Consider the following 24,750-nt stretch of genomic DNA (forward strand, 5'->3'; position numbering starts at 1 on the left):
ACCATGAACACCTTTTTGACCTTCATCACGTGTCTTATCAACAACTTTTAATCCTGCTCTGACGTGCGATGGGAAGGGTACTGTCTTTAAAAAAGCTCGTGAGTGACTCTTCACCATCACAGTTACCTCCATGTCTCTTCAGGCGGTGAACCGGTGGATTTCTCCCCCATTACCACATACATCATCAGTGTTCCATCACTTTGCAGTTGATGTTTACAGATCGGTGAAGCAGATATTTCACCTTGACTGTAAACTGTGTCATTGTGCAGCCCCAGAACTGCAACAAAAGACATTGAGATATAAACAAAACTGCATCCATCAGGTCACCTCTGACAAATGCATCTGCAGGGCAGAAGTGAACCATTGCTCAGTGAGACCTGTGGGTTTGAATCACAATAATATTTGCCCTGATCTCACAGTCTCCACTAGCAGTGTTTCACCCGGTGTCCCCTCCACAGGCAGTGTTGATGTCTCAACTCTTGTCATAAGGGCAATGAGCCAAAAAACGTCTGCATTGCTTTGATGAGAGAACAGACAACAACAGAGGGGCTGTTTGAGTGAGTGTTGCTAACGATCTCTGGTTCGGTATCTAACCATGAGCGCTGCCAGTGCTGCCATCCCCACACCGAGGCTTCAGGGAGCCTCGTGGATGTTTGACCTCTGTGCTTAGATGGCTGCTGGCTGTCAAGAGCTGTCAGTTTCATGAGATGACTCAAGGCACCGGACAGCTTCAATATGTGTCCACTGCACCCAAAACAAATCCTGCCGCAGGCTCACCACACTGTACTGTTGGGAGTGTGTTCTAATCTTTTAGTCAAACACATGTCTGTCCTCTGTTTCCCCTCTCATTCTCCCCAGGATGAAGAACAAGCTCTGGTACTTTGAGTTTGGCACCACAGAGACCATATCTGCCACCTGCAAGAAACTTAACGAGTGCATAGAAGTGGAGGTGAGTCAGAGTCAAAACCACAGAATGAATGATATAAACTGAAAATATCTTTAAATATTCAAGAGACACCACATTTGTTATAAAAACCAGAAGGGGAACGTCGTGTGTACGCTACACATTCACTTTCTGTCTTTTCAGTGACAGCCTTTTAAGTGCTGTTATTCTCATACGTCTTAATAAGAAGTGTTGTAGTTTTGCCATATTAATGAGGCGAGCTATTCATAGCACATCATCAGATTAATGCTCCGTAAAGTCACTGATTGCCTCATTCTGTCATAAACGGCTGCATAATGTGTCACCTGGGTGCTTAAAGCGCAGCAAGACTCCAGGAAAACACATCAGAAACACACCTTCTCAGAAAAACCTAACGCAAACAAGCCGTGTGTCATCCTACAGAGTTCAGCCCCTATACTCTTCAAACCTCCAGTCATTTAAAGGAATCGGCTCTTCCAACACTTTATTCTTGTTATTGTAAGACATTTGTAGTTAGTTAAGTATGTTCACAGTGACCTGGGAAATGGACTAGTAGATTTGTATTTACCATAATTAGTATTTATTCAGTATTTACTCACACTACAAGTCACTCACATGCTCTTCTATTTTCTTAAGCTGTTTTTTTGGCTGGTGATCATCTCCTAATGCTTTCTCACTTACCCCCCCGTGTAGTTGCAGATATTATATTGTATATTCAGCAATGAAATAGAAGTAAGAATTGCCTTTGTTGGAGTTATACTCACTTGCTCCTACAGACAGGCACAGACTTGAACAAACCTTTTAGATCACAATTATTAGATCAAACAGTTCTGCCATGTTGGTACAAGTGAGGAGATCTGCTGCTTCAGAATAATTAAGGTACCTGTGCACATTGTGGACCCTTCGTCCTGTTTTGTTTTGTCAGAGCTCAACATTTTTGATGATTTGCAGTAAAATAATCTCTCTTGAATTGTTTCATATGAGTCCACGATGGAAGACGGCTCAGAGGGGTAAAGGGACATGAAGTCTAATAAGAAACTGAAGAGCAACTGAGTAGGAAGTTAACAGATCATCAGGTCAGGTGACTTGCACAGGCAGGAAATCTTTGGAGGGCCCCTAGTAAGAGGTGCTATACCACAGGATGTAGAAAACAAGCAGCAGACCCAAGCAGACTGATGAGTGGGTGAGATAAAGAGGCCACACAGGTGCCGTCATGACAGCTGTGAAGCAGCTTGCATCACTACGACCTTAAAACTCTTGAAAATCAGCTTCTTACTGGGAGCACTGAAGTCCTTCCTAGTATTTTTGGTTATTAGAGATATTTATTATTATTCAGAAAAGCTGAATATTTATATCTTGTAATATTTTAAGGTAGCAGCCGTCACCATCTTTGTTATGTACGGTTGATTACAGGTGTGGTTCTCTTGGAAAACGCTGTTTACTGGTTCATGTTTCTTTGAAGAACTTGTAACATCAAGCCGTAAATTTACTGAATGTAAGAAACGTCCCATTGAAGGTGGTGCAACGGGTCGAGATGCTGAATTAACTGAATTAACTTTTAACAAGAGATAACCTGTTCTAGCAGAGGACAATATTTAACTTGTCACTAACCTGTCTGACTCCAACTGGGTAATGGTTTCTGTTAATATGATAAGTAAATGTTGACAATTAACATAAATGATAAGTTGCACATATATTGATACTGAATGTATAAATACAATAAAACCAGGCAGGTTTGTTTTATTCATAAAATTTCAGACCTACAACAATTTGCCTTCTTTAACTTAGATGTCTAAATCTTTTTGTAGTACAATATCCAACTACAGCTTTATTTATTTTAGTTTTTTAGGGTTGAAGTTAGTCCTGCATTATAAACCCTCCATCCACTCCAACCACTTCCTGGAGACTTGCTGTCCTTTAATAACACGTCATTCATTCAAAAATATATGGAGCATTGGAAAATAATAATAATCATTAACTTAAATTATTGCTAGTTAAGTCATAAATACTCAAATGTCACAGAAGACCATAAACAAGTAAGATCAAATACATGTTATGTATGAAAACCAGAATAAATTCTGCTTTTTAAAACCCTGGTGACAGTCAAACCAGTTTTATAGTTTACAGCTTAAATAACAACTATACTGCACTTCACAGATGAAGTTGCAACACACTCACTGGCAGATGGTTATTAATATTGGTCAGCAGCCATTTGCACCTTTTAATAATTACATGTAAATTAAAGTTTAACTACTGGCAGGACCTACTGGAACTTGTAATCATTACCAGACGTAGTGGACGCTACTTTCTGTCTTCCATCCACTTAGTGATAGATTAAACTCTTACAAGCGTCTAACAGTCTTCAGACAGTTATGTTTCTGTAAATGCTGCATGAGTGATGACACAACCGTAATGAGTTGTAATCATATTAGTTTTGTTGGGAAATGCATTTATAACAGAAAGAAGTGATTTAAAGACATCTGCATTGTGCTGTTGCTTCACTCATTTCTTTCTGTACGTTGCTGTGAACGTACATGTGTGGATATTTCTTCACGTCCTCGTGACGTGATGGTTTCCCTGTAGTTTGCTTTTGCTTGTGGGCGTCCAGCAGTCCAACATTTCTGTGGCTGCTTTGACTCAGCACTAATCAACCATGCATGCTGAGTCATTGCAACAACTTGTTGATATTCTCTGGTGTGTTTGAGTTACTTCTTGAACCTACATGAGGCCGACACCATGTAATTCAGAGCCAGGCAACGCGTGCCACAGTATATATATTGTAGACATTAGGCCGCCTCACTGTATTTTATTGCTGCTTGTTCTGCTGCTTCACTGCACACTTGGCTTCGGTACAAGCAACGCATCAGGAGAAAATAAGTCTTAAAGAGGGTGGAGAGACATCGTCGTCGAGCTCTTTGATACAGCGGCATGTCCACTGCAGCTCGTCCACTAAACAACCTTTTCACTCCCACTGTGTCAACTTACATCAACCTATTGTGATGTAGTTCATGCATTAACCTCCCTAAAACCGGCTTTAATAAAACAGTAAAGGAGAGGAAAGAGAAACTTCTTTTATGTGTTGTTTTGTGTATTCATTTCTGTAGTTGTGTGATTATCAACGTCTGGTTTTCCTACACAGCTGAACTCACTCTATATTATATTAAAATAAATTAAAATACACTGAGAACAACAACATCGTCTCATCAGTTACTAAGAGTATATGTATGTGCACAGACTAAAGAATGATGTTCCTGGCTGTTAGCATGTGTTAGCACGACCTAATGTTACATACGTTTAGTAATCTTGATGCTTCATGTGTAGGAACCTATTTGTGTCTTTGTCCTTCATCTCTCTTCATGTTTTCTCTTTTAATGTCAGTGTGACGGGATCATTTTGGACCTCAGCAACACGTCATTAGAGGGCATCGCCGTACTCAACATTCCCAGCATGCACGGTGGCTCCAACCTGTGGGGCGAGACGAAGAAGAGGAGGAACTACAACCGCATGAGCAAGAAGGTTCCCGACAGGATGCCAGCCAGCACCGTCACAGACGCGAAAGAGCTCAAGTTCTGTGTTCAAGGTGAGGAACTTTTCTCGTCATGTGTACAGTCTATGGACCAGGTGGAGCAGGTACAGTGCAGCTGTGCAGTGGGCACCACAAACAAACTTTTAGTTTGGTAATTTCCAGTCAAGTCACTTGGTGCTAACCTCATTTCATTGTCTACTGTGTCCACTTGTGCGTCCTCATCACAGGTCATAGCCTTAGTTATGAGTTATGAACAGTTCAGACCAAAACCAGCCATGCACTAAAACTGCACGAGGGCTGCTTGGCAGGTGGTGTTCAAGGCAGGAAGTTGGAGTAACATATTAGAGTGGTTAAAGACTCATCAGACAGGAAAACTCTACAGAACAGACAGGATTTCACAACTTAGTAAAGTTACAACAGTAACAACAACTTTATCTTCTGCTCACTGGTGATCTGAGACTTTCAGGGTCCACAGGCCAAGAGGCCCCTGAAGGCACCTCAGCCCCAGGACAGTCGCTCTAAGAGTGGAGTTAGTACTTATTGTTATTATCTGCACAGTCCAATAAAACAACATGACGTCCTTCTGTGTGAATTTGGTGTCTGTAAGAAATTAAGCCTGCTTTTATTGATGTTATTCACTTTCAGGTTATTCAGTGTTCAGATTATTACAGTCAGGAAATGTTCACTGTCTCAGTCAGAGCGAACATGTAAGAAAAAAAAAACATCTATAGAGGAGCTCAGTGCCACTGCTGAGTCTGTCTCCTGCTATAAAACAGCACAGTGCATCACACTAGCACCATTCAGCCAAAATGTAGTTTTGATTTTTTATTTCAAACTACTTATATTTCATTACTGGATCAGGCGATGTGCTCACCTGTGGAGAGACATCACCTCAGAAACAACTTATCAGTTTCTAAATGTAATAAATGAATAAATGAGTTTTAAACAGAAAAGGCTCAGTTTGAGTCGTCCCACTGGTGAATCAGACACATACCAGAAAAGCACAATGCCTCTGGTTCCCAGTTTCCTGTCTGTATTTACGTCACCTTTAGTAAGAGAATAATGTCAAAACAAATATTTGAACATGGAACTCTATTTGTGAACTGTTCGTTTCCTTAGATGGCACCGTTTGTCTGTCAGATTCAACATTGCAAGCGGATCGGCCACAATGATTATGTTATTACAATGGCACCTGTATTAGGCAGCAAGTAAACAGTCTGCTCTTGAAGTAGATGTCTTGGCAGCAGGTCGAGCACAAATCGGACAAGCATAAAGAGCTGAGTGACTTCGACAAGGGCCAGACTAGGTAGGAGCATCTACCAGGAACAGGGTCTCATGCACCTGCAGCTCACTGCATGTGCTTTCAACAACCACGAGGTATGTGACGCCCAAACAAATCCAATGACCTCACAGTGAACGTCTTTTATGATGTGACTGGTTCCAGGATGAGTTACGTTCCACGAGCGTTAGAGAACAGCCCACTCTGTGCCCTCACACAGGTTTTCTCGATTCATCCAACTTCTGTCTCTTTCCCTTCACTTTATCCCTCCATCTCTGCTCACTGAACTAAACCTAGTTTCCATGGAGATTTTAGGTCTATACCGAGCCAGAGACTGGAGGAGAGAAAGACCAAAAGACCGGAAAAAAGAGGACACAGGAGGACGAAGACGTAGTGCACGACTCTATAGCTCAAGTATAAATGTATGCACGGCATGATGGACTGTAGCTCAACGTGATTTAAGTAAAAGTGGGACACATATACAGATTCTGGGGTCAGTTATAAATACAGAACGATTTTGGCACAACAGCTGTTCAGACTGTTTCCAGTCTGGGTCAGTTTGTAGATCCTGGTCCTGGTCAGAAAAAATCTCCTGGAGGAGCAGAAGATAAAACGAAATATAAGCACAATGATTTGAAGTTCAATTAGGATAGAAAGATAGTGTAGTTTCCTATTCCTCCATCTGACACCTCATGTTTTTTGCATACAGATGCAGGTACAGACCTTATTGTAGGAGTGCACAGTAAAAAGTCTGCATCGCATGCAATGTGCATGTTTGACTGTGTGTGATGGAATCTCTGTTCTCCAGGTTTGTCCCTCAGGATTTAACCCTTATTAAATTAGCTTCTCCTGCTAATGCTATTTGGAAACGGTACTCAGAGACCAGTGCTCTAGTTTCAGAGTGAAACTGTGCTAGGTATGCATTTATGTGCCTCTGTTTGGTGTGTGTATATGTGTGTGTGCTGGCGTGCCTCTGTCTGTGTGTATGGGCTCCTGCATGTTTATCATACAAATAATTGTTCATGGCAGTTGCTTTCTCTGGCGCAGTAAACTAAAGCTTTTAAATCTATTTGCTGCAGATAATGCAATCAGGCAGGGTTACCCAGAGATAGTGAAAGAAGCCCTTGGCGCTTCTGACCTCAGTGATGAAACTTCAGTCGTCTGAGTCACTGTGTTTCTGCTCTGGTTTGTGTTCTGCACAGACAGAAACGACAGCGGAGACAAACACACAGAGACAGTCTATAGTAATGTGTAATTGTAATAGACCCTCTATTCAAATTTACCTGATTTAAACAACACAACAATCATTTTGCTGGAATAAAAGGAACCTGCTGTGAACAGACTGAAAGCAAAATGACTTTCACCTGCATTTTCAATCCTTTCATTCATGAAGCACTGAGATAAATTCGATTGCTCAGGATAAAAACAGCTTCATCTCATGTTTGCTTTAGTTTAGATCACGTCCAGTCACTTCTCACCTGGGCTGCTTAAGGGTTAGATAGTATAAAAAGTCTGGCTTAGATCAAATTGTCACAATATAAAGTTTGAAGAAGCTTTTTATTACCACCTTGCTGCTAAAAGTCCAGCTCCACGTGTCATATGAAACAATACAAGCGATCCCATTAATATATGGACGAAGTAATTTTACAGCATTATAGCAGCCTGAACTTTAAACTGCTTCAACAGCAACACTGCAGATGCTCCATTAAAACGCATTAACCATGAACTACTACTTGCGTCTGTATATTTGTACAGTAGTTTAGTGTTGTGGCCAAAAGTAAAGTGTAGCGAGGCCAAAAGTGCACCGCTGTCAGCTGGATGAAGATAGATAAGAGCCAGTGGAGCAGAGGAAATCACAGTGAGGGCTGGAGCTGCTGACAGGAACAGGATTCACGTACAAAGGCCCCGGTGTCGGCCCACCTCATCACTGTGCCCCTCCTCAACCTTTATCTCCACATCACTTCGCCCCTCCCTTGTTTATTTCCTCCCTACTCCGGATCAGATTTCCCTAACTTCCTGCAGTGGACTTGCTGGAAAGGATGCGCATAAATAAACGGTAGCATGCATCATTCTCAGGACGGCAACGTGGGAACGTTGTTGAAATGAAATTAGGACGCTTATGAATGTGCAGCATACAGTGATGGGCTCTAGTAACAAGTAGTAAAAGGAAGGAGTTGTCGTGCATTTGGGCTGTTAATTAATTAATTAATTAATTTAAGCTTAATCTAACCAGATAATCCACATTGAGGTTGGCAACAAAGACAATACAACATCAGGCACACAATTAATTCTGCGTGTTTCACCTTTGAAAACTATCAATCAATCCTTTATTTATGTTGCACAACACATGCAAGAAAAGTGATTTAATTTAACAAACGTCTAGAAACAGTGAGAAAGTAACTTCTCCTTTAGTAACAGTCAGTAACAGTTAGAACCATAAATAGCAGAACCTGTTATTTCAGGTATGTTCTGTCTCCCTTTCATGACTCATTTGTTTTCTTTCCCCTGCTTGTCTGACGCTCTGTCCACTCTCTCCACCCTCTCCTCTTCCCCTCACCTTGCCTTGTCTCTCTACCCTTCCCCTGCCTCCCAGGCCCTACAAGCCCCCTGCCCACCCTCTATGACAACAGTCAAGCTGTGACACACCACGAAGGAAGCTATTTTAGGCTGATCGCATCCAGAGTGTGCATATTGTTTTCTTCTCACACAACAGAAACGGCACACTATAATTACTTTGATACACCCCCACTGGTCTGTGTGGCTGTAAATAGTTCCTATATGAAGCTGCTGAGTTGCTCTCAGTGGATGGTGGGAGAGTGGATTGCCTTTAAGTGATACATTTACTCAGAGTTAATGAATGACAGCTTTAAAAGGGACTTTTAAAAAGAATGAGAATGGAATAGATGACTATAATGTGTTCTTTCCCATGATTGCTTTTCTCCCATCTGGGAAAATCATCGTTTGCTTTTTGACAAAAAAACAAGCAAACAAAAAAAAACAAAACACCATCTGGATCCTTGCGATTCATGTAAAGATGCATCGACACGGAGTGTGTGGTGTATTTTTGTACTTTATCATAGTGACATAGTGTTCTTTGTCATGTGGCCAAGTGCTCTCCCTTGTACCTTTACCTCCGTTGGGTCTGGCGAGGTGAGCTGCAGTTCGTCTTGACCATCTGCCATGACTCTGACCACACTGAGACAATAACAGTCCAGTCAGGCAGGGAGCGAGGGCAAGTGGGCGGAGGAAGGATGCACAAATATGTCTGCTTATAATTATAACCTGACACCTCGAGCTGTTGCACAATGAAAGCTGCAGCAATTCTGTGGGTGGATTCATAATTTATCTTTTAGTTTCTAATTGAAGGATTGTTATAAATAACTCGTTACCGATTTTAAAACTTCAAGGATACAACTGGTGATGACGTTCTGTTGTTTTATCAGCTAATTAGAAAAGACACACACTGATTGAACACTGTATTCATTCAATCATTAATTAAAAACATAGGGTTTTTAAAATACTTTTATAACAGACAAACTGGAATCCTGAGTTGTATAGTGTATGTATAAATTTACAGTACACATGGAAAGCATGCGAACTGTTTACCATGCTTTCTAGTTCGCTACACCTCTGTCCTTCAGGAAACTGGAGTTTTATACATAACTCATCAATACTTGGACATGGAAAGCACCATTTAGTCTTTATCTATTTAACCCTAACTGATGCATTTCTTCAACAACCACGTCTGAAGAAAAGATCTGTTTCAGAAGGGTCAAATTATTGGCATCAAGCAAAGAAAACATCTAAGGAGATTGATGAAACTACTAAAACTGGGTTAAGAACTGTCCATCACATTATTAAAACTGGAAGAACAGTGGGGAACCATCATCTTTAAGGAGGAAATGTGTTTGGAGCAAAATCCTGAACGATGGTGATCTGCGATCAGTTAAACGTTTGGTCGTAGAAAAACAACAGTAGAGCTCACGACTATGTTGAATAGTGAGAGTAGAAGCATTTAAACACTCACTCCAGCTAAATATTAGAGTGTGTGACCTTTATTATGACGGTAATTAAATTTATTAGACTCTTATGATTCACTATATCAATCACGATGGTGTTTAACATAATGCTTGAATTCTCAGTGACTTTCAGAGAAGAAATAGTGCAGCACTGCAGTAACAGTTCTTGCTGCCTGCTGCTTGGCAAAGCAATGCCATCCCATCCCAGAATGCACTGTGGCTGTGTTATGTAACAGGCTGTTCTAGTCTATTCTTAGCTCTACCTCACTGAGAAGTAACAGTGCTGGTTGCCTGAGAGTCAAAAGCGCAGAGATCTGATGAGGCGGGAATCATCAGTGAGGTGAGAACCAGCACAGTAGGCTACTCTGCCATCAGGCTCTCACACTGGGACACGGGCAGGACGGCATGCCCGTTTTTGGTATTTGGAGGAAGTAGAGGTGTATAGGTGGGAGTGCGAGGGAGGGGGATTTACTGTATGTGTCTAATAGTACAACAGGAAAGGAATATATGAATAGTACTGTCTTCAAATCCTAAAATAGGACATGTCAACAGAGAAATGTTTGCCTCTTCGGTCTTCAACGCTGTAACAGCACATTACAGCTCTTATAGGCTCACACACTCCCTAGTCGTCAGCTGCAGAAATGAACAGATTGTGTCCATCAGATCTAGACCTCTTTTTAACTCCCATATGAGAATCCACTGTGGTCATCACTCCCTTTTCTTGATCCCTTAGCCTCCAACTGTGCAGTTTGTTTCTTAATGGATGCCCAATCCTATTATAATTATTTCCTGGAAAGCTCTGCAGAGACAGAGAGATGCATGTGGTGAATATGAGCCCAAGGCTGTGCAGGAGGACTGAGGGACGAGCTATCCTTTCTTTATTTGACGCAGGATCGTGAACATGTGAGTGGGATGGAAGCTGCCGTTTAGGACAATAAGGTTATTTTAAAGTATTAAGAATCTGGGTGGGAGTTATATAATATTAACATAATGTCATGGGCTGATTTAAGTGTCATATACACTATAGAAAAACAGCACTATTAAATCAAATGTGATTTTAATAAGTAAATAAAATGATTCAGAATTGAGCTTTTTTCTCGGAAATGTGACAAAAAACTTTGATTTCGATTTCAGGAAATACAAAAAATTGGGGACTCGTCCAGGATTTAAACTTTGTGCCTCTTATACACATGAAAGAACACACACACGGTGTGTATTGGACTACAATAGCTGCATAGTAAAAGCAGCAAGTTAGCAGAGCTGCAGCAGTAACTTTAGTCCTTCGCCTGTGTTGATACAGGATCGAGTGTAGGTCACCTTTGTTTTGGCAGCCGTCAGCAGCCAACATACAATCACTGTAGAGTAAAACAGAAATACAGTTAAAGTGTGCAAATATACTTTGGGCTGTGGTTGAATGCATATAACACGTTGAGGCCCGTGTTTACGGCACTAAAATAAAAATCTATTCAGATGAACATTGACAGCATGTGTGCTATGGCAGTTATATGTGTTTAGTACTTTTAAGTAATATAGGAACATAATAAAATGCAGTTACAATAATGTAATCTGTAAATAAATGTAGAAAACTCCCTCTCTACAGTGCACATTCTTCCATAGTGAATCAGAGGTTGTTGCATTTTATTTGTTATCCTCACAAACTCTTCTGTACTAACACATGTGCTCCAGGCATTTTATTGTTAAGAGGACTGACTAAACTCAAGCGCAGCCTTTGAGTGATTTTTAAATGTTTGTTCTATTGTCTACTCTGACATTTTCTGTTGAATTGTCTTCTTAAATATTAAAAAGTGCCAGTGACTCAGCAGCAGCAGTTATTCCCGTACAAACCGTGGTGTGGTCTTTATAGCAGAACTTTTCAAATGCCACACATTACAAGTGTTAAAACTAATATAGTACATAGTTTTACTTTGACTACAGGGAGAGTAACACATCGTTTTGATATTCAATCAGGAGCAGAAATGTTTTTAAGAGCGGCACAATTCCAAGTTTGATTGGCAACAATAAGAAATGTGCTGCCACCGTCTACGCTGCACCAGGGAACTTGTTAAAGTAACAAGCACAGGATAAGAAAAACAAATTGAAATGGTCTCTGTGGTTATGTAATATTTTTAGCATGTCTTTTTTCTTAAACTCTTCTTTGCAAGAAAACTCATGACTCAGATGTATCCTGAGCCCCCTGCTCTGTTCCACTTTCACAGAGCATGTTTTCTCTAAGTAGCAAAGCAAAGAACGCAGTTTCCTGTTTGGAGATTGAAACAAAGCCAACAGCAGGAGCTGACGTTGACGACGTTGGGAAATTATTAACGTTGTTTACAGTGTAACAGGCAGATAGACCTGCAGCCTGCAGCTCCAGTCACAACATGCAGAGCTGCCAGTCAGAGCTTGTCTTGCTTGGATGGAGGATTGAGACCCTCAGGGAATGGTTTGACTGGCTTTCCAGGTGCCTCACACAAACTGCTTTTCTTTTTCTTTGCTGCACTGAAGCAAAGTCAAGTCGATTTATTGCCTTCATAATCTCTCCTATTCCTTTTTTTTGTCTTGCATTAACATTAGGAACATGTAATCATCATAAACCCTCCACCATCTGGAAAGATTTAATGCATGTGAACTTTCAGAGGAGGCACTATCTCTCAGTCTGTCTTTGACATTTTAAGATGTCTGTGATTAAGATGTTCAACTCTCAGAGCTCCACACAAACCTGCACGATGAGCTCTAGAGGATGGGTTACAGAAGCTGACTAATTCTGGTGTCTCGTGTTTTTTTGTGTCTTGCACTAAATCACACTATCCAGAATAATAAGAATCATAAGAACAATGAGGAGAGATGATAATTACACATAAACACATAAAAGAGCTAATGGTTACAAGCATACTAAAACTCTTTATCAGTCCCGTGGTTGGTTGGTTCCTGTAACAGTGTTTGAACACGACATGATCTGTACCCGACCACGGTTAATGTGTGCTGCTGAGTTTGTCACCAGCGCAGTTGTATGAGCGGGTATGAAATTTGATTCTGCTCTAACGCCTCACAAATTATCACACTGGCTGTGAAGACGCAACATTTCTCACATTTCTGTCTAATAATTCATTTCTCAGACATTTGTAAAACCTGTGAAGTTGCTGAAGTTGCACACAAACACATCATCTCCAAATCATATTGGGTTACATACGAGCCAAAGGGTATTGAAAGAGTAACGTTGAGTGACATCATGGCTGACCTTTAATATCATGGCTATTAATAAGGATGTATTGACTATTTGACATCAAACAGAGCTGGAACTCAAAAGAGTAGAAGATGATGAAGAGGCACAAACAGTGAAGAGGTTTTAAAAAGGACACAACAGCTACTCGACCTATTGAATAGTATAATCAAGCAAATCCAGTGTGTTGTTGCATCCCTAACCTTCCAAAATGAATCATACACACTTTTGTAATCATCAAACACTGTAGCCATTTTATCCTTCTTGTCTTTGAAGCTGTTTTATCCCACTTTATAAGACGTGTCGCTGAACCACGCCTGAGGGCGATGTGTTTAAATTTGTTCTTAAAGTCGATGCTGCCGTTTGTTTCATGTGTCAATCTGAGAAACGTCATATTTGCTTTCCACTCCAACCAAGTATAAATCTTTAAAACTCTCTAAATCTTTTGTTTTTTTGTTTTTAAAACGGTGGCATTTCCACTCAGGGTTTTTTAAACAGGTGAATAGGAATGAAGGAGAAGGAAGAAGGTACAATGGTTGGTTAGAGCTGAGGACCTATAACTGAATCTTTAACCTCCTCCTGTGCTCGTCTCCCTCTGATTCAGACTTCAGTGACCAGCTGTTGGAAGTGGTTGGCCTGGAAGGGGCGATAGAAATGGGACAGATCTACACTGGACTGAAGAGTGCAGGACGAAGACTGGCTCAGTGTGCCAACGTCACCATCAGGTCAGAAGGATAATAATATCTATATAATAGTGTTTCTCATACTTCATTATGGTGAATTCTGTCAAACGTGTGCTCCGTGCCCCCTTTATTCAAAGAAACTGGTTTTTATTTCGGATGTTTTTGTTGCGTTAACATCCACAGCTCCAGTTACTGTAGCAGAAAAGTAACATTCACATGTCGTCCTCTCACTTGTTCACCAAGCTGCCCCCAGTATTTTCCTAGAACAGAATTGAAAGAGCATTCATCACAGTCATTCTCCCATACTGTGTTTCTCTAGCCAACGAGGCATGCATGAAAATCTTAAACCAACTCTCAGTGTGTGTGTATACAGTGGGTCTGTGAGTTTAAAGAGTGGGGGTCTGTCTGGGAACAGCTCTCATGGGAACAAAGGATTCAGTGTTTGACCCTGTCCTGGGACAGTGTGAACAGGCCTCTCGTTGCTCTGAGGTGTGTCTGATCTGACCTTCACAACCCGGTCCTCCCTCCCTCTCTTACTCCCCTTCTCTCTGTCTCTACTTCCCACTTTATCTATCCTGCTCATCCCTCTGCTCTCTCTTCACAGGACGTCCCGACGGCTGCCCATGCAAATCGATGGTGAGCCCTGGATGCAGCCTCCCTGCACGGTGAGACTAGAACCATCAACTCCTTTTAAAGCAAATCCAACAGAACACATGGCATACAGTATCGAGGTGTTTGAAACTGTAACAGACAACAAAACACAACAAAGAGGTTTATTGTAAAAACTGCAGAACAGTTACAAAATCTCCCAGTAACGTTTCTTCTGCACACGTTTATTTGACCACAGCAGTTTGTTGCTTGATGGCGCTGCACTGACCTTCACCAGAAATGAAGACACACTAAAATTTGCACCATCATAGCAGTAACTGTTGGTCTCTGCAGTCCTGAGAGACACATGGGAGTGTTGTGCAGACCTCTGGGAACCTCATAGATTCAGAGATAGGCAGTTTCTAAAGGAATGACAACAGTTCAGCTCGGCAAATCACAACAACAGAAAGAAATGGACCCAGTGGAATTTACAGCTTCTTATCAGACTCATGAGTACAGTAACTATAAACTGTCTGCAATGAGCGAGAGTGATTGGAAAATAAAAAATTGTTGCTTTATTACAGTTTGTATGTCTGCAGGCTTTGGTCTTCGCCTGTCTTGCCTTTTTATATGACATACGTTTTGGCCCAGATGAAGTTGACTAAACAATCAACCAGACCACCAGGGGTCTGGTGCTTTGCTAGTTAGGAGACAGGCAAAAACACCACAGCTAGCGTCACAGTCTTGCTGGGGTTTGAGGGTTTTCTGAGCACCCCCATTCCCAGTGGACAGCCACTTACCGTTGACAGCTGATAAATCTGCTGCATGGCCGACGTAACTGAGTGTAATTCATGCTTTGGCTTATTTCCCTGCTCTTTTCTTCTCCGTCGTGCTCCAGCAACCTGCAATACTGCCATGTCATCAAACATCAGAGGTTGGATATATTCTTTAAATGAGAGGAGGAAATCAATTATCTATTCATCTTCTTCTCACAGCTTTTCAACCATTTTGTCCGAGCAAGCCTCTGTGGGGGTGGAAGATAGAGAGCTTTTGTTGTGTTATGTGAGTTATTTGCAAGGTCGCACTGAGTGATTTGGTAACAGTTTGCTGTGAAAAGCCATAAAGTGATGACTGTCAACCTGGTAAACAGATTGCTGTATGAATGTCATACCTTTATCATGTCCCTCTCTATCTGATTCTTACAGGTCAGGATCACACACAAGAATCAGGTCCCCATTTTACTGGGCCCCCCTCAGAAGACACCATTCCTTTTCTTCAAGAAACGCAACCAGAGCCGCGACTAGGACCCATGCATGCACCCTTAAACACAAAAACACACACATACATACAGTACATATATGCACACACACATGCCTCCCGTTCGTGTGTGTACAGGCAGCTCCATCAGACTGGTACGCTATTCCCAGATTGGAGTTGGAAAGTGGGAAGTTCATTTATAGGATCACATTTGACAGATGGAACGTTCCTGAAATCAGATGCCAACAGACATTCCTAGAGAAACCTGCAATGATGGCATCCAAAATTAAAAGACTCTCAGTATACCGACCTATTCCTGTGTAACCATCATCTTCTAGTCTTATCTTCAAACCTCGTGGTCCCAGCCATGGATTAGGTCTCACCCCCTTGCAACAGCTACTGTAAGCCTCTCAATCCAGGCCACCCCCTGCCAAAAAAAACTCAGCCATATACCAGTGCTGCACTGCCTGCAAAATAACAACTGCTTGGGTTCAATCAAAGCCCTTAAATGAAATAAAGAAAGTAGTGTGAGGTTGTATGATGAACCTAAAGAGGAAGAAAAAACACTAGAGTGAGACAGAGAGGAAGGTTGAAGTGAGAGCAGTGAGGCAGTAATCATGGCTGTTTACAAGGCTGCTGAGTAAATAGTGTAAGATCCACCTCTTGGTTAAAACACCTGTATGAATAATGAAACAGTGGTTTCGTGTAAGAGTACTTGCTCCAGGGCCTCCCCACAGACTGACAGCATGGTACGGCTGAGTAGAAGAGCAGAGGAGTAGAAAGGCCTCATCCATTATTGACTTATTTTGTTGTGGGTTGATGGGAAGTGGGACGTAACAGTGGCCTGGAAAGGGTGGAAACACGCAGGGATTCTAGACCCGTAGCATCACTAGACTACAGAAAAGATCCTTTAAACTATATTTACAGACTTTGTAGATGATCTGGCTGCAGGCTTTAGTCTGTCCTGCTGTGCACTAGTTATCACTATACAGTATAAACTAAGAGAGAAGAAGAAAGAAGAGATTAGAAACATAATAGTTCAGCTTTGTTTTCCTAAAAAAATCAAACTAATGTAACCTCTGTGGTGAGCTCAAACACTGTCATCCAGATCCAGTCATCACCTCCTGATCACCGTACACCATAGGACACTTCTGGTGGGTCAAGGATTGAAATAAATCCCCTCAAGGGTATAACGGCAGGGCCCCCTGGGTTTTTATTTACCAAAGCATTGACAGGAGAACTAAATTTATCCATCTATTTCAGGGAGGGCCTCTCTCTTCTCCAGTGAAACCCTACGCCTAATTACTGTGTCAAACATCAACTCACAATGTCAAGTGTGCTGTATGAATGCAAGTCCCAGAGCCTGCCCCTACTGCAACATGCTGGGCGGCCCTAATGCATTCATAATTTGTTTAACTGCATCAAATAAAGATAGGGTGGTAACGGAGAAGGTTTTCACCACTGAAGATGGATCTACAGGACCTGTATCATTGAGAAACTGTTGACCAGGGAGCTTAGTTCAATGTTTATTAAGAATGTATCCCACAACTATAGCAAATTATAATATACAGTATGTGCAAACACAGTGTATGTTTATTTCTGGAAAGTAGGTGTAGCTCACATATACTGTACACACGAATGTGCTTTTAATATATCATTGTTAATAATGTGGACATTTTTGCTTAGAGGGGTTCAGGTCAGTATTCTTCATCATGTAGAGCTGCTACAGTCGCTCTCTGAAGGCAGTTTTCTACTTTGTCTAAATGAGATTATATTACATTATATTACTTCTTATATTACTTCTTTTACTCAGTTTAACTTCAACTGCATCAACATGACCAAAAAAATCTCAAGTTAAGGTGTAGGAAACATCGGCTTCTTAATAAGATCTAGTTGTATTTTGGTTTAAACCAGAGTTGGATCCATTATTTTGTCGTTGCAGAAAATCTGACCTCAATCCAAGATGAATCATGAACATCAACAAAATGTAAAAAAAGGACGTTTGGACGTTTGTGGAAAACTGTCTTGCACCCTGAGGAATTATGTGCAGGGTAGAGTGAGACTGATGAGATGCTCCGATGGTACAAACTGAGCTTCACTGTAGGGTCAGGCTTCAATGCCTTTGTACCCGGGTTCCCTTTAAAACTACACTGAGGCATTATTCTTGCACCCAGGCTCCATGAAAACCTAGAGTATCCTCATACGCTGTGGATATTCACCAGACTCAGATGGGGATTTTGACCTCTTCCAACAGGCATCAACAACAACTGGGGTGGAGTTCAGTGTAGTTATACATCACTTTCATCCATTTTTGTTGTCTATGTTTAAATATGCACGACTGTAATGGCACTTAACACAAGTGGCACAATCTAAATACTACAACAACACTGTGGTAATGTCACAAATTTAAGAAATACAGCACATTATAACCCTCCTCATGGAGCCTGGGTGCCAAGAGAACTCAGTGGTAAAAGAGTGCATGTTTACAATAACCTTACGTTTATTGAAAGAGTGGTTTTAGACAGCTATATTACCAAGTGTATATATTTGTTTATAATATTTTATCTAACTTACATCACCGCATGCCTGCTGAAACAAAAGGAGAGTGAACAAACAAAGAGTCTGAATACGGTATTTAAAATCATTTGATTTACATTTATCTGGTATATTTATTTGTTGTGGTTTTCATTTTCCATTTGGTGACATGTTGAAGGAAAGAGACAAGAGACACTGTGTTGTAATATTTAAAAAGGCAAGTGAAATTCCCACGTTTCTACCATTACAACATCCATTTGTGATTTACTGTCGGATCAAAGTGCAGCAACATGCACGCCCACGCAGAGCCTGTCTGAGTAAATTTCCAATGTGTGTCACAACTCATGTCTACTTCTGTCCTTTGAAGTAATCAATAGCCTTAACAAAGAAATGGAGCCACTCTGTGCTCACAGCTTCGCACAGAGTTCAGAAAGTCGACAAATCGCATAGAAAGGATGATTATTTGAAACTTATTGGCCTTAAAATGGTCAGAAGACATTTTCTTTAAATCTTGACCATGTGCAGCTGACACAGAGTTTAAACAAATACGTCTGAGTAGATTATTTAATCAATACTTGGCAACTCAGCGCAGTCACTGAGTGCATTTACATGCCCTCTAGAATCCTGGATTTCAGTCTTATCACATTTGAATGAACATCGTAAATCTGCCTGTAACCAGGATTGTAACAGGATCCAGGTTTCTGATGACCTGTGTATAAATGTCATGATGTGTCACCCTCTCAGCTGCTGGATCATCATTTCCTAAAGAGACTGGACGTTTAAATTTCTACCAAGCACTAAAAACAAAAATTTTACATTTGCTGGGGCTGTTTCCAGATGTGGATTAATCAACATTTGGTGCTCTAGTTTATGTACCTGACAGTGCTCATGTTCAGCATAACGATAGAAGTCATCCCACCACAGTGTGTCTCACCGATTTACTGTTTTCACTGTTTTCATCAGGACAAATCGAAGATCTGTACCACAGAGGATCCATCTGTACAGGCAATACTTGTTAGGTTAGACACATCAGTTGTTGTTTTTCTGAGATTTGTTCACAGTATGTACAATAGAAATATCACTAGCCTTATCCTTTATTCTACACATGTTGCTGCTTTTAGAGATTTGATGACTGAATTCAGTAAAATGAAAAGAAAAATCCACACACAAACTTCACTTTTCCTTCAGATTTCTTTGTGTGAGAATGTTTGAGAAGGAACAACAAGCTAATACACAGTGAATCCAATATATAAAACACATCATAGCATTTTGGTGCTTCGCTCTCTAGTCTAAGTTACTGTTGGTGGAGAGGTTGGTGTCTCTGCATCTAGATGTCACATTGTGTGAGACAATATTGCACAGTATGAACATGGCACCCGTTTTTTTTATCGGCTCTTTATCACCACGTCAGCTGCACTTTGTTAATTAGCACAATCACAGTTATGTTTCCATCTTCTTCCCTCTTTCTTCCATCACCAATCACCTGGCTCAGCCCAGGGGGACTAGTGTGATCCAGTTCTCATCCTGGAACAGATCAGAAGCACAGATGCAGCAGAGAGCTCCTGCAGTCGGCCATGGCTCTGTACATTAACTAATCAAACTGTCGAACTAGTCACAAATCAGATACCACATATCAGAACAGTAATGTGTCATCTGTTAATCCACCCTATGAATGAATGAAGTCGCTTTAGCATTAACATTAGACAAAAAACACAATGAGTGCATGAGAAAACATGAAAGGTTTATTGTTACATTAGTTCTTATGAAAGTTATATAACTGCAGTTTCTCTTTAAGTAGCTATTGAACAAATAACACTACAAATATGTTCTATGCAACAGATTTACACACAACTAAAGTGTAAACTACAGCTGAATTTTTACAGGTGTCGTACGGTTCACTACTTTGAATCTAGCTATTAGTGAATCGTACACCAACTTAGTGAACAGTTAGTGGTGTACCTGCTACACAGTTCATCTGTGAACGTTAGATGGTGAAATTAAAGGGAAGGATTAAAGGGGGGACACACTGCAGAGTCAGACACAGAGCAGACTGCAGAGGCTGGACGTATCGATCCCTCAACCTTTTTCATCCAATCAGGTCCTGGACAACAAAGGGGACACTCTGCCCTTGACCCTCTATGAGCTGAGAGTCCCGCTCCATCCTGACCCTGAGGGGTAACAGAGAGCTCATATAACAGAATAGAGTTTATAAAACAGATACGTTGATTAACTCTCCTCCTGGTTACATATGTAGTGGAAGCTATTTTTTCCTACTCCATAATAATCCCCTGAAGCTGTGTGATGACTTCGCTGTTGTGATATGTCGTATCTGATTTGCGACTAGTTCGATGGTTTGTTAATGTGTGTGTGACAACACAGCGCTGGAGCTCTCTGCTGTATTTGTCCCAGGATGAGACCCTACAGTGTGCTGGTCACAGACATGAGCTAAATATTAACTCAGTTAAAGACACAAAAACAGAAATCACAAAATGACCACAGCCACTTGAGAAGTGATCTAAACGAGACACGTGATGCCCACACATTAAAGAAATGACCACAAACAGTGTGACAAGCTGATTTGCTGATTTGATTCTTCTGTACCTCTTTCCGTCTGGGGGCCCTTTTACATGTGTCATTATCTCATCGCTGCTCATGACTTTTCCGTCGCTACTCCTACTCACAGCGAAGTGAAAAAGAGATCTTATTTCTTTTTAGGGAAGTGTTTTTTACAAATCAAAGTCCAGTATGTCATGGTTTGTAATGAGCGTCCACCCTGCATTGATATATCTAAGGAATTCAAAGCATGCTCTGCGTTGTCGTCACTCGTCCTCCTATCTATTAGCACACAGTATCAGTATCGATCAAGTTGTTCGCAATACACCACATGATCGATTTAAACAAGTTGGTGCAAAGCATGTTTAAACAAAGACAATGAAACTTTCCTTTAAAGGAAACTGGACTTCTTCTTTGTCCTATTGCCTAAACTCAGATAAGCGTACCTGGATGACCAGGAGTCTTCATTAACACAATAACTGCAAACACTGTAATACAGCAAAGCATTACAGATTATAGAATTAAGTCATTGTTGATAGTGACACTGCACAAAAACCTGGGTCCTCGTGTGCGGCCTTGTTCTACTCTCTCTCTCCTTTATACATCATTTATTAAATCCTGTGCAAATGCCAGTAACATGCAAGCACATGTGTGGTGGATATCGAAGTAATTATAAATGAATGCATGTATGTATAAAAGTCTTCTGTGTGAAAGTGTGAGAGCTGAGACTGCAGATTTAGTCAAATACAAGAACCATCCAACATGTTTTACTTACTGTATATTCCTAATAACGTGCTGCTGTAAGCTTTTAGCTCACAGCATTCAGCCTTTGGAGCTGTCATCTGTAGTCTTTACAAAACGAACGTGTGTAATTTGGTTTCAAGTGTGTTTTGTCTCGCTGAGTCCAAATCTGGCAGCTGAAAGCAAAGAAAACATGATAAGTTAATCAGAGTAGAACAACAGAGAGTTTAGTAGCTCCTCATCACTTCCAGTACTGATTTAATTTTTGCCCCTTTGGTCCTGATCCGTTGGCTCGCAACGTCTTGCAGAAGAAGCGAGAGGGGAGACAGTCGAGAAGAAAACGTCAAAGAAGAAGGAGACACTGGGAGAATGGAAGTGAGACAAGACAGAGAAAATAAAAGAAAGCATGGTTATACAACTCAGAGCCTCAGAAGAGTCTGCCTTTGGCTAAGCGTCTTGAGTGCAGCTGCTAAGATAACAAGGCAGGAATTATCTCCCAAAGTGCTATTAATAGCAGGCAAGTCACATCTTGTCCCTCAGTGAGAGAGCATCCTGTGCCCAAAGGCACCACTTTCCCATTTTAACTCTTCTTGAAATGTGCATTTTGACAGACATTTGCAAGCTGGGGCAGACTGTCATGCTTCTCAATTAATGCTCTCACTGTTTTGTGCTTCGTCACGGTGGCTGTAATCTCTGTAATTTCATCTGTGATGACACTAAAGGTCAGGTTCACTGACTGGATCAAGGCTAAGAACAAGATTTTGAATTCTAACAAAAGAAAAGAAAAGACCTGACAGGCAGGGTAGTGTGAATGAAACAGTCGTGTTTATGAAGCCCATCCCACCTCAGGGTCCATTAAGTAGCTGTTCAGACGCTTTCGATCAAGTCACGTGATCTTCGTCGGCCACTGGAGCTGACATCTTAACCGTGTTGGCTGGAAAGTTGAGGTTCAGAGTTCATGTTCTTGTCATTGAGGCAGATGAGAGAAAAAAGAAGTGGAGCAGAAGGTTGATTATTAGCTGTTCTGGAGCTTTTAGTTAAATCGACAATGAACCTTGAACTTCAGCTTTTAAAGGGGAACTCTTTGGGAGTATTACTGCATACTGTACACGGAAAAAGATACACAGTGTGAAGTACAGTGTGCAACTTATTAATAAATTGTCATGTGACATGAGTCAACGTCGCTTGGTGCAGAGGAATGACAACATCTGCAGGCGTTAGACAAAAGTGACTTTACAAGATCTCTCTTGTCTACATCTCATTTCTGCTCGAGGCTAATTGCTCGAGGTTAAATGAAGATTAAAAAGATATATCTGTGGTTCTGTTGCATCGATTTGGATCCTTTTCTTTAAATCTCCTCTCATGAAAACAGCAATATTATTTACTGGCACCATCTATTTTAAATCAACTCACATAAATTCTGGAGAAATTCTTTCAGCTGATGAAGATTAGGTGATATAACCAACAGCTCCACAGATACTAAAGGGACCTTATGGTGAGACTGATTCCTCCACTGCTGCTTCAGTCATCACAAATGAACTTTGAAAGTCATTTTGCACAATGAGCACTTTTACTTTAAGTACTCTGAGTATAATTTGATGCAAGCACATGTAGACTTTTACTCTTTTAAAGACCAACTGCATCTCCCTCTTCCACTGTTTTTTGCAGCTTCCTCACCTGGATTAGGAAAAGATTCTTAGCATCAGGATTAGCCTACATTTCACACAGGCAGCCGACCTGGCTGTTATGTCAGTGTCACACTAACCTACAGTAGTAGTCTTCAAGGGAACAGGAAATTATCAGCTTTAAATCTCGCCCTGCCTTCACGACGCCCACTTTCACACTCGCAGTCATCCAGAGAAAGAGAGAGAGAGAGAGAGAGAGAGGTATGTACACAAGCAGCGTGTCACCCTCTGCATATGGCACATTTATTTAAGGAAACAGTAGGAACAGCTTCACAATGCGCTCACTCTCCACACGCCTCCAAGTGACCACCCACCACATCCGCACCAGCAAAGAGGTACACTATACAGTGGACCTGCAGGCTTTGGAAATAATCTTCCCCTTAGAGATGTGTCCTCTGTTATTTAATGCTTCACACACACATACAAACTAATCTGACAGTAGATATTTTTAAACTCCCTCACCTCCACATTTTTCAGCGGTATAATATCCTGACAAGCTGCTTGCCTTTGACCTTCAACCTTTGGAATGACCAACAAAGATAGCACTGGATCCTCTGTGACAGCCACATTTGTAGTATTTGTGTTTTCTTTCTATTATTGCCTCTGCAACAGGCTCATAATCTCTGCATCGTGGCTGCAGGAATTTATCTAGGATTATAGTTTTTAAACCAGCTGCTGGAATGTATTAAAAACTCTCAGGGTATGAGCAGCGACATGAGGGATTACTAATGTAGTGACTGAGGTGATAATGACCTTCTGACCTTCACATATTTATGTGAAAACACAGAAATGAACGGTCATGTCTTATTTTCTCATTAAAGTTTAATGGCACTAAATAAACTTTAAAAAATCAAGAATAAAAAATGAAAGTTAAAGAACAAGAGTTTCAAATGTTGAATTAAGTAAAAGTATTATGAAGAAAGTTTACTTCAAGTATTGAAATCAAAGGTACCCGCTGCAGAACGTGTATCCTCGGGTGTTCTTGTTTTTTATATGATGATTATTTATTTGATTGTTTACAGTATTAGTTGAATTTTACAAATGCACAAAAGGGTTCATTTATTCAAATACAGTACTTGAGGAAATGTACTTAAATAATACTACAGAAAAGTCTGGGGTCATAAAGGTAGGTGGAAGTGATGCTTCCTCTAAATTATAATTTATTAGATTCATACAATGAACAAGCAGTTATATTAAATGAATAAAACAATCCAGATAAATATAAAGAGAGATCACAAGTTCAAACTGGGATTAAAAAAAGCTTAGGATCAGAAAACAAAGCTGCAAAATAAAAGGTCAACTGGTCACTAAGGTTAATTAGCAGCCTCTGGTATCATAACATGTGCAGTCAGATTAGTAGATGTCCAGGTATCTTCCTCTGGGTCAAAGTGTCAATAAGATTAACTAACTTCATCATGACGGGTTATAATGCATTAAATTGAACTAATCAAAGTGTGTGTAGATATCACTGCAGGTGTTTGAAGTGTGACTGGACCTGTTTCCTCTGCAGCTGCCCCTTTAACAAACTCATCTCAGCTTTGATGACTGGAAAAAAAAAAGGTGAATGAAATCCAGCCATTCATAAAAATAGGGCCCTGCGGCGCTCTGATTGGCCCACTGCGCGCTCATGAATAATCCACCACCTCCTCAGACGCCATTGGCCGAACGCTTGACGGACAGGGCCGAGCCGCCAATCGGCGCGCGTCTGTGCGTGCGGGTCGAGCCCAGGGGAAAACCGACCGGGA

General features: G+C 41.0%; 1 protein-coding gene across 2 annotated transcripts in view; it reads left to right on the forward strand.

Annotated features, from left to right (window-relative positions):
• Nucleotides 1–18,367, forward strand: part of LOC113172954 (diacylglycerol kinase beta) — a 69,988-nt gene extending 51,621 nt beyond the window's left edge. The window contains exons 21-25 of one of the 2 annotated variants that reach the window (XM_026376071.1): nucleotides 859–949; nucleotides 4,301–4,502; nucleotides 13,568–13,688; nucleotides 14,251–14,311; nucleotides 15,440–15,538. In XM_026376071.1, coding sequence (XP_026231856.1) covers nucleotides 859–949; nucleotides 4,301–4,502; nucleotides 13,568–13,688; nucleotides 14,251–14,311; nucleotides 15,440–15,538 — 574 coding nt within the window. Of the gene's footprint in view, nucleotides 1–858; nucleotides 950–4,300; nucleotides 4,503–13,567; nucleotides 13,689–14,250; nucleotides 14,312–15,439 lie in introns of both variants that reach the window. The other variant, XM_026376070.1, reaches the window with a different exon arrangement.
• The last annotated feature ends 6,383 nt before the right edge of the window (nucleotides 18,368–24,750 follow it).

This window comes from Anabas testudineus, chromosome 21 (genome assembly GCF_900324465.2).
Source record: "Anabas testudineus chromosome 21, fAnaTes1.2, whole genome shotgun sequence".
NCBI lineage: Eukaryota > Metazoa > Chordata > Actinopteri > Anabantiformes > Anabantidae > Anabas > Anabas testudineus.